The 11217-nt window shown below is 29.7% G+C and overlaps 1 protein-coding gene across 1 annotated transcript; it reads right to left on the reverse strand.

Moving 5' to 3' along the window:
- Positions 1-1598: 1598 nt before the first annotated feature.
- LOC102599603 (stearoyl-[acyl-carrier-protein] 9-desaturase, chloroplastic) lies at positions 1599-6041 on the reverse strand. Its single transcript, XM_006350640.2, has 3 exons — positions 5782-6041; positions 2916-3420; positions 1599-2470 (listed from the first exon to the last, which is right to left on the reverse strand). Exons 1-3 carry the CDS (start codon positions 5907-5909, stop codon positions 1910-1912), a joined length of 1194 nt encoding a protein of 397 aa, XP_006350702.1. The 5' UTR covers positions 5910-6041; the 3' UTR covers positions 1599-1909.
- Positions 6042-11217: the final 5176 nt, after the last annotated feature.

Consider the following 11217-nt stretch of genomic DNA (forward strand, 5'->3'; position numbering starts at 1 on the left):
AATCTTATTAATGATGTTTTGAGATTTTATATTTAATTACTACTATAACATGTAGTTATTGGGAAAAAAGTCTAAAATATATCCAAACGCATGTAGTCATAAAAGTAGTTACTACTATAACATGTAGTTATTGGAAGTGTCTCCAGCTGGACAAGTTACTATTTATAATTGATGCAATATTTATGATATACACGTAGACACCTATATAATATCTTTAAAATACACTATTAAATAGTGCAGGGGTAATAGGTCATGCCCAAAGTTTGGAATTGTTACAACAATTTCAGTCAAAGTTCAAAATTCAAATATATTTCGAACCTTTTTTCCTATGTAATATTAAGGATAATATAAAGAAGGGAAAAATATGATTTCCTAAAATAGACTAGTAAAAAGAAAAGTCTATTTTAGTTCAAAGGTAAGTAAAATGGAAGGGAGGGAGTACTATTAAAAATTTAAAATAATAAATATTTTTAAAAAGTATGATAAATAATTTAAGATGGGGACAATATTATTTTTTCACATTGATGTGAGTTCGTTTAGTGACAAGACTACCTAAATATGTAGCTATTTAATTATCTACTTCCATGCTTCATAAATGCACCGCTAAAACCGGTGAAAACTTGCCTACCTTTACATACAGTTTAGTCAAAATAGTTACTAGAAAACCAGGGGTAAATTCATGCTATTCTTTCAAAATTATATTTAGTAGTGTTATATTTTTTTTAAATAATATTAACTATAGATGTCTGAACCCACACTCAAATTATCATATAATTTAATTTGATGATGATTGAGTGTGACTCTCTCCAAATAAGATTTTTCTTTCTAGGAAAAAAAAAGGTCCTTGGCATGAATTTTAGGTTTGAATTATTTTACTCCCTTGACGATGTAAAAATATATTCATCTAAAAACAAAGGTAAATAATACAGTAATACAAAAAAAAAATCTTCTTATTTATGTAAACAATCATTTATTTTGAATTTGAACTAAATATAAAAGCAAAAAAGTTACTGGATCAATATCTTCTTAAACTGATGAAGACAAAGTGACAAAATTTTCACTTAAGAATTTCAAAATAGGAAGAAATAAACACACGATGAAGTCAAGGAGATTCAACATTTGTTGTATGTTCAAGATATTTTAACCTTGAAGATACAATATAATTTTTCACCAAAGAAGTTTGAACGTCTGTTGTATATTCAAGGTTAACATTTGTTGTATGTTCAAGATATTTTAACCTTGAAGATACAATATAATTTTTCACCAAAGAAGTTTGAACGTCTGTTGTATGTTCAAGATATTTTAACCTTGAATATACAACGTATTTTTCACCAAAGAAGTTCGAACAAATTCAAGATATTTTAACCTTGAATATGCAATATAATTTTTCACCAAATAAGTTCGAACAACATTTGTTGTATGTTCAAGATTTTTAACCAGAGAAGTTCGAATGAATCCCATTGCGCCGACTTGGCTAGGCCCTTGCTAGCAAAAAGGGATTCAAATATTGATTTTGCCTGTTAACCTCACTTCTTGCTGATGTATGGAGGACACTCAAGGGTGCAAAATGCAAAGAACCCTCACAGAAGAAAAGACCATAATTGTCAAAATTTCTTTAAGATTGATGTTATGTTTAGTCACAACACACTAGGCAAGGAAAAAACAAACTTATGCAGTTCAGAACACAAAAACAAAGAAACTACAGTTGCTCTCTCTCTATATAGCAGACCTAAAACACAACACAAAACAGAAACAACTGTATCTACATCTCACCAGAAATCATCCCCAGCAAAAGGAACAATAACAATGAATTGCAAAGACTCTAAACGAGATTTTAACACACTATCTATAATAGAAGATACCCTCCTATTTGCTGGAGAGAGAAAGTAAACAAACTTGTTTCTGCAACTTAGAGCTTCACCTCTCTGTCATATATCCAGCTAAACGGCATGATTGGTCCTTCTTTTGCCCTCATCTGAGCTCTCTCTTCCAGTCTTCTGATTCTTGCTGTCAACCCGCATACATATTCCTGAGCTTTCCTTCCTTCTCCTGATAATCCAGTAAGATCAGACACTTTCCATCGACCAACAAGGAACTCCAGTATATCTGCATAGTCGCTAGCAGTGTAGACGCCGAGACGTTGAGCAACTGCTGAGAAGTGATCAAACAGGTTATCGTCACGACCATCGTACATCAAGTGTGCTGGCATTGCTATCTTTTTCCTCATCATATCAGCAAATGCTAGCACAGTGCCATCAGGGTCGATCTCGAAAAGCTTTTCAACAATCTTGGTATAGGCTGTCTCATGACGCTTCTCGTCTGCAGCAATCGTGCCACAGATTTGAGCCAGCTTGATGTCTCCGTGCTCCTTAGCGAATCTAGCTGTGTTCCCATGGGAGATAAAAGTTGCTCGTTCTTGGAATGATGTGTAAATATATCCCAGGTATGGACTGTTTTCTGTCCTAGGATCCTGAAACATTTTGGACGAAATTGAAATATCCGAAGCAGTAGATGGGAACATCAAATTGTATGGCATTAATCGGTAAGAAATAACTTCAAATATCTATTCTGCCATAAAATGAACATAGTATGTTCAAAAAAACAAAAGAAAATATAGCCTGTTCGGATTCTCTTGAGAGATGAGTTATTTTCTTTGTTTCGTGTGGAGGGGAGGAAAACGGGGATTGTAAACCAAAAGATGGAACATGCAAATTTTGAAGAGGCTTAGAGGTGAGAAAATTCAAGTCCATAAGGTTAAGGGAACTACATATATAGCCACTGGTTATATAGTGAAGTTGCACGTCTTCACTAAGTTATAAACAACCAACTGGATCTATTTATTTGATAGTCTCAGCATGTATAAGATAATTGTAAAGGGAAATTCTAACTAAATGTGTAACTATGCAATAACTCACCATTCCAGATCCAATCAAGTATTGAATTGTTTTCTCAATTGCTCTCATGTCAACTCTTCCGGAAAGGTAAAGATACTTGTTGAGGAGGTCACCATGCCTGTTCTCTTCAGCAGTCCAAGCTCTTGTCCAAATGGCCCAAGAAGTAGGGCTTGCACCGGTTTCATCACGAACACCATCCAAGGTATTAATCATACTCTGATATGTTGGAAGGGCTTCTTCAGTGATCATATCCCCAACGAGAACAACAAGATAATCATCTGGAAGCTCCTTAGCCCTCTCCCTCAATTCCTTGACTTGGTCATGAAATCCATCAGACGCAGGATCGGGCAGGAAATCCTGTGGTTGCCAGCTTTTCTCCACTGGTTTCAGGAGAGTCAATAAATTTTGCTCTGCCCATCCCTCCAGAGATTTAAAAATCTCAATCTTTTGAGGCGGCATAGAGTGTGTTACTTGAACATGAACCTCGCGAGGAGGAGAAAAGGGTTTCTTCAGGTCCTCGACCTCCCTAGACACAATCAAAAAGAAAACCAAATTATAAGAGAGGATGAAGCAAGAAAACTCAATCAACAAAAGAATCTTGAAACTGTAAATGAAAACCAAGTACCCCCGATATATGCAAAATTGTCTTTAGGTTGGTATCATGCTCTCCAGGACCAGAGGCATTAGCATGGCAACATATGATTTCAGCATGTTAATTAATTTATGTTCAGAACAAAGGCTGGCAAGATTTGGAAAGGTTCCGGCATTTTGTTCAAAAGATTTCCTAATAATCTTATTTGCCTAACAGTGGAGACAAGGCTTAACACTTGGATAAGATTGAGCAACTCCTTTAATATGCTTCTAACAGGTTTTTTTGTCAAGTATCATCAACTAAGGTACAGAAAATGTATCTCCAGGCTTTCCACATATCAATTGGTCGAGCACTTGGCAAAGTAGCTGATGAAGCCACAAGCGGTCCATTTACTAATTCAACCTAACTGCTTCTTTTTTCTTTGCAATCGACAAATTAGCCCTCATAGTATGCAGCTGATGAAGCCACAGGTTAGACTCTGTAGATATCTTCTAGGTGATAAAGCATTACATTGCAATTGAGCAAAGACTTGTCCAAACATATGCTAAAAACAATTGCAGTGAAATTGATTACAAACCAAACAACATTATATATAGCAGGACTTGGTTAATCTCCACGCATAAACTAAAACTAAGCTATATATCTTATTGAAGCATGTTAGAGTCACTTCCATGGACCGATGACGGAACTATAAAGAAAAATAAATCCACACTATCAAGTTGCTAAGGGGAAGTAATTTGAGACTCCAAACAAAAGGTAGAACCAAGGGAAAATCAAGAAAACTTGTGCTTTGTAACAATAGAATATGAAAGTATGTCAGAAAACAAGCATAAGCCTAGCCAAATTGACAACTTTGTTGCTGATTGATAACTAATGACCACCAATTGAGGCAAATGTTTGCATATAAAAAAGACATAAATGTCTTGATACCGGCATCATGCTCAACCAAATCTAAGAATGAAGTGCTTGCCAAGCAAGCAGAAGATTGAAAAACAAAGGTCTAAGCAAACAAGCACTTGTAGTCAAGGTTGTGGCCTAGCGGTAAATAATAATGTGGGTGAAAACCATGGATCAGATCATGGCAAAGACAACAAACAGTTGGTGATTTCTTCCAATTTAAAAAGAAAAAGGCAAACAAACACTTCCTAGTAGCCAGACACCCTGAAAATTCCTAGAACAGCTATGTAAATGGATCACTGCACAGAAATCCTGAAATTTCAAGCTTTTCTACAGACCTAGCCAGCTCACTGGAAAATTCACAAGAATCTCAGTCAATTATATTGATCATGAGACTCCCCTTCCCCCCATGACCCCACAATTTTTTAAATTTTAAGGAAAGTAACATGGATAGCTATAACATAAATTTTAATGAAAAATAAAGGACATGACTCAAAGAAAATACAAATACTACTGAACTATCATATACCAATAGGAGAGAGAGAGATCTTTTATATAATCATTTAGAGAAACTCAAAGAACTTCATTATTGAATCAAAAGATCAAGAATGTAACCAGTTGGGAGCCAACTAGTCATAAAATAAGTCTAACCAACATATCTAGCCATTGAAACCTAATTCCCAACAAATTAAATTGGACAATGGAAAGACAATTTTATAATCTGAGCTTCCTTCTACATAATAAAAAAAAAAAATACTAGACAAGAAAAGATCAGACTTTGTATACCTACCATTAAATTCTCTTAAAGAGTAATTGAACCATCATTGAATAAAACAGTACTCCATCCCCCCACCCCCACCCACCTCAATTCTCTCTCGGTGTTGTCCATCTCTTCTCAATGTCAGAGCACAAAACTAGTAATAAAACCTGAATACTCAACATATAAAGGCATATAGTATAAGTACAACTGAGAACAGAAAATTTAATCAGCATGCTACAAGACATTCAGGTAAATTAACAATGTCGTTTGTATAAAACTTCAGAACCAGCACCCAATTATCAATTCATACAAGAAATCCCAAACTTAAAAGAAAAAACTCTTCAAACCCCAAAATAAAACTAATCAAATCTCCTGAGATTTACATAAAAAGAATCCCACTTTCAGATAAATCACTTCACAAGACAAAAACAGAACTAAATTAAACAAAAACCCAATAAAAAAACAATCTTTTTTAACAAAGATCTGACCTTTGATATAAGAAATCAAAAGGGGCTAATGGATTTCAAGAATAAACAAAAAGACAACTTACAATAAACTCAAACTCACCCAAAAAATCTTCCTTTAACAAAATAAGAACTGAAAAAAGCACAAAAGAAGGAAAAAGAAAAAATACCCACTTTGTACCAGAACTAAGGCTTGCAGCCATGAAGAACTTGGGAGATCTAAGACTGAGCATAGGTGGAAGAGCAAAAGAAGAAGAATACTTGTGAGATTGAACGTTAAAGGCATTCAGCTTCAAAGCCATTTCTCAATCCTTTTTCTTGCTTTTTTTTTTGTGTAGTGATTTAAGCAGGATTTGTTTCCTCCACAGAAGTGAAAGCGAAGAGCAAACTTATATGAGAGAAAAAAGCCAAATGGTGGGTTACTCCTACACCAGTTGGACTCACAAGTGTCTTTCAACAAAATTTTGCCCCCCACTGTTTTTCTCATTTACCTGTGGGTAACATTAAAACAAAATGTTTTATGTTATACCGTTCAATTTTATTTGAGGTAGTTTGACTCAGCATGAAATTTAAAAAAGAAAGAAAGAATTTTAGTACTTGTGATCCAAAATGAATAATAGAAATTTGTGTGGATGTAAATCATTTCATTAAGGGTAAATTAAATATTTTATAGTTAAATTGTTACTTAATATAAAAATGTATCATTTTTTTTTAACTGACTAAAAAAGAAAGTAAGTCACATAAATTGAGATAGAGGAAGTATGTTTTATACCGTCAAACATCGTTATAATGACAGTGTTGAATAAAAATATTACATTAGTAATAGTTTTTTTAAAAAAAAAATTATGAATATTGTTTAAATAAAAAAATCATTTTAAATATTCGTATTTGAAATTTATTATGTGTATGATATTAACAAATTTATTATGTGTATAATATTAATGATGATTATCATAAATATACGAATAAAATCTTATGACATAATATTTGAGTATAAGTGTTATACGAAGGTTAATTTACAAAGAGCGTACAATTATAGCAAAGGTAGAAAAGTAAAATAATATTGTAAAGAAATAAAATATAACAGAAAAGATTAATTTTGTAGAAAATCGTTATAGTAAAATATCGTTATAACAGGTTTGACGGTATTTGCATTATTATTATTATTATTATTATTATTATTATTTGTTTTTACATTTTATTAAAGAAAATTGCTTGATGTGGTGGTAAGTAACTTGATTGTTTTTTTAGGGTTAAACTTCTTTTAACAAAAAAAGAAAAAAAAGATATAAAAGTAAGTGTGTGCATTTTTTTTTTTGTTTGGTTTTGTATTATTTGATTTGGATTTTTTGATTTTTGGTTTTGAAAAAGTGAAATCCAATCCGAATTAAAATAAATTAGATTTGGTTTGATTTTTCTCTTTTCGGTTTGACTTTTTTAATTCGCTTATTCGATTATGTCAATAATTAATAAACATTATCAAAGTTATATTTGCAATTTGAAAAGAAAAAAAATATAAGGCGAAGCAATAATATTGAATCTCTTAAATATACTTTCTAATATAATCACAAGTAAAACTTAAAAAACAATACTTAAAAGCATACCAATTATAGATGTCCAAACATAAAATATAAACTAAACCATAATGAAAGACAATTGCTAAAAAGGGACAAAAGTGGTTAACTCACAATACGTAAAAGTATTCCAATGATAATTTATAAATGTCCAAACAAAAAATATAAACTAAATCATATTGAAAGGTGGTAACTAAAAAGGGAAAAAAGTGATTACCTCCAATTTAATTCTAAACGTTTTTTTGGTTTTTGATTTTGATTTTTATAAATCTGAAACCAAACTTAAAAAAACCAACAGTATATTATTAATCCAAAATCAAATTAAAATTCCAAAAAATTCGTACAAATTAAAATTTAATTTTTTAATTTAATCAGAATAGTCTACGCCCTAACGTAAAAGTCAAGAGCATGTTTTGAATTAGCGTGTAAATATTGACAAAATAGCAAAATAAAAAGAATTTTGATGTGGTCGAGGAAAGAGTAGAGAAATAGTGTTAATTTAAAGGTAGAATAAACCTTTGCCAAGTATATTCCACTTGGCATTATTTATTGTTTTTTGCATTGCATGACATCCATTTGTTTACTTCGTTTCTTTATTATTTGACAAGTTTTCAAACATGCACCTTGCAACTTGCAACCCCACCCCCCATAACATATATATATATATAAAATCATAAAAAGTAATATTTTGTAAGGTACATGTATTATATACATCGTGATGTAAATATAGAGTATAAATAAATGTTTTCCTTATTAAAATTTAGTACAATATTTTACTTTCGTAAACTTTCTCACACAAGTTAGACAGTAAAATAAAGAGGAAATGATTAAAAGAGAGAGAAAAAATATCTGTCATTTTACAGAAAAGGGTTGAAAGTAGTTTTGAATTATTGCATAAAGATCTAAATATACTTTTTGTTTATTTATTTTGCTAAAAAAAAATTCTTGTTATATTTATTACTAACTTATGTCCTTTGACTAACGATCAATATTGAATTTTAAAAATTATGTATATTCGACATGACAATTTACTATTGATCCAATTTTAAATTCCGCTCCCAATCAAATAAATTCCCTCACCCAATTTTCTGTTTACTCGACTCACTGGAAAAATATAAAGTCACTGCTAAAAAACTATCAAAAAATAAGGCCAACTTGTAAAATATTTTTTAATATGCAAATCAACCTCAGGATGTTGGTTTCTTATTAAAAAAAATTGCAAAAGCTCAACCATTGGGGTCGATTTTTAAAAAAATAGTTTTGCAATTTTATTTTTATTTTTTTTCAAAAATAACCTTTGAGGTCGGGTATTTTTATGAAAAATAAATTTAAAGAGTACAAAAAAGTCTCATAAAAGTTGGGTAATGTACTTAATTGGAGTCGGAATTTAAAATTAGATCATATGAAATTTAAATAATTTTTTAAAAATTTGATATTGATCGTTAGTCAAAAAACATAAGTGAGTTAAGAATATATAATCGAAGTGATGTTTTTAGCAAAATAAGTGAATGAAGAAAATATTAAGACCTTCTACCATAATCGAGGGGCATTATTTATCCCTTTTGGTTCATCTTATTTGTATTGCAATAATACATTGTCATATTTAAAATGAGCTCACTTTAATTTAATCTCCCCATATTATTTTTAATGTCAATGAGAAGAATATTGAGGGGCAAAAACAAAAGAAAGAAAAACATTTTCTTCTATTTTGTTTTATTTTATGTGGCATTTGTTTTTGTGTTTTTTTTTTTTAAAAAAAAAACATTTCAAGAAGAAGAATATATTTTTGTATTTAATTTTAGTATTATTATTTTATAGCCACAAAAATATCATGGAGCTAAGATCATAAATTTAGATAGTTTTGTTTATCTTAATAAATTTGAATCCAATTAAAAAGGTTTACATAAAATAAAGAAACTTTTACAAAAATATACAGTTCAATACAAACTATCTATATATAATCCATAAATTTAGATAGTTTTGTATACTGCACACAATATACAAACCTTATATAAAAGTATATAAAAGATGTTTATACACAAATTTACATTATTATATATACATTTTATACATAATTATACAATATATACATACACATATTTTTAATGTTTAAATTATATATTTACACTACATAAATATGTATAAACATTACATGCATTTATACTAAAGTACACCTTCCAATTATCACTACATGTTCATTTTCAACACCAAAATCAACACACACACAAACAAACTAAATAACATTATAAATATGCATTTATGCTCAAGCACACCTTCCAATTATCACTACATCTCCATTTTCAACACCAAAATCAACACACACACACACAAAAACAAACAAAACAAAAAAAAGGAAGAAATTCGTAGCCTATGCACAACTAAACAACATAATTCTTTTGTTACTAATTACCTTCCCACTTTTGAATTGACATAACTATTAAGAAAACAATGATTGACATAGTGAATTTATCATTTTACCCATGTTAATTATGAAGTGAATGAATTAAGAATTTAAGATTTTCAAAAAGTTTTACCTTTTTCAAAGTAATTAATTAAGGGTATAATTACGTAAAAATTTTTTATCCTTTCTTAATTAGTCATAATGAATAAATAAAAGGGACATGTAAGAAAAGAAAAATAATTAAGGACAAAGGGAGTACGATTTTTTTTTTCTTCTTCTCATGATCAAAATCCCAAAATGAAAGAAGAAGAAATAAACAAAAAGTAGAACTTTAAATCTACTTTTGGGATTTTCTACGTTTGTCTTATTTAAGGATGGATTAAGACATGAAGTTTCTTGATTTGTGATATTCAGTAATTATACGAAAAAAGAAAATCATTGTTACTGCATTTGTTTGTATTAAAAATTAATATATTTTTTTACAAAATATAAACTTGTGGATTAATTTTTATTTTAAAAAAATGTAAAATTATGATATGAAATTTTCAAATCAATTTTGTTTTACAGAATTTGAAATTTCATCTCATGATATGAAATTGCATGTTCAAACATCTATTTAGATTTAGAGTTTATTAAGTGGTTGTTTGTATTGGATTAAAAGTTGGTCAAACCTACTTTTAAGTAAGTTTTGATTTCTGGAAGTGTTTGACAATATATAAAGTAACTTAAAATAAGTCAAAAAATGACTTAAAATAAGTTAGAAAATGATTGGCAAGGTTAAAAATAACTTAAAATAAGTTTAAAATAATTTGTTAGGAAGTGTTTGAGAAGGTTAAAAATGACTTAAAATAAGTTAAAAACCAAAAGTAGATATTTCTCTACTTTTTATTTTTTGACTTAAAAATTACTTTTTTAAATCAATACAAACACGCTCTTAGTTAAGCGTTTTATAAGCCAAAAGTATGTTCTTGTTTTTCAAAAGCACGTCATTCTTAAATTTGAGTGGTGTTTGGCAAAATAAAATAAAATTGAGGAATAACATTAACCGTTTTTCTACTCTTAGAAAGAAGAAGATTATTGTTACTAGTTACTACATAATTTCAACTATATTTTTTCAACCTAACTTTAAATACTATTTTTATTTTTGATGTGAAAATACCTACTTACACTATTTTGGTAAAGCATATACTTCACTTTATTCTGGTGCACTTACATTGAAGCTCCAAACAAGTGCAATGTACTCACTAAAATGTGTGACAACTTTAAAGAGCCGTAAAGTCTTTCAAAGGCATTTATGAGAGGAAAATTTGGTTGCCTTAAAATTCTTATTCCCCTACACTTAACTATCAAGTAAACATCAAGGGTGTGTTTGGTATGAAGGAAAATGTTTTCCATGGAAAATGTTTTCCTAGAAAATGTTTTCCTGGAAAACAAGTTGATTTTTGACTTATTTTCTCATGTTTGGTTGGTGAGTAGAAAATATTTTCCGGAAATTTTTTTTAGTGTTAGGCTTATGAATGAAAAATATTTTTGAGAAATATCTTTTCTTTTAATTAGAGTAGAAAATAATTTTTGAAATTGAAAATAGTTTTTAAAAACAAACTTAAATTTTTTTATTTTTTTTTGGGGGTGGGC

Source organism: Solanum tuberosum, unplaced genomic scaffold (genome assembly GCF_000226075.1).
Source record: "Solanum tuberosum cultivar DM 1-3 516 R44 unplaced genomic scaffold, SolTub_3.0 scf00125, whole genome shotgun sequence".
Taxonomy (NCBI): Eukaryota; Viridiplantae; Streptophyta; class Magnoliopsida; order Solanales; family Solanaceae; genus Solanum; species Solanum tuberosum.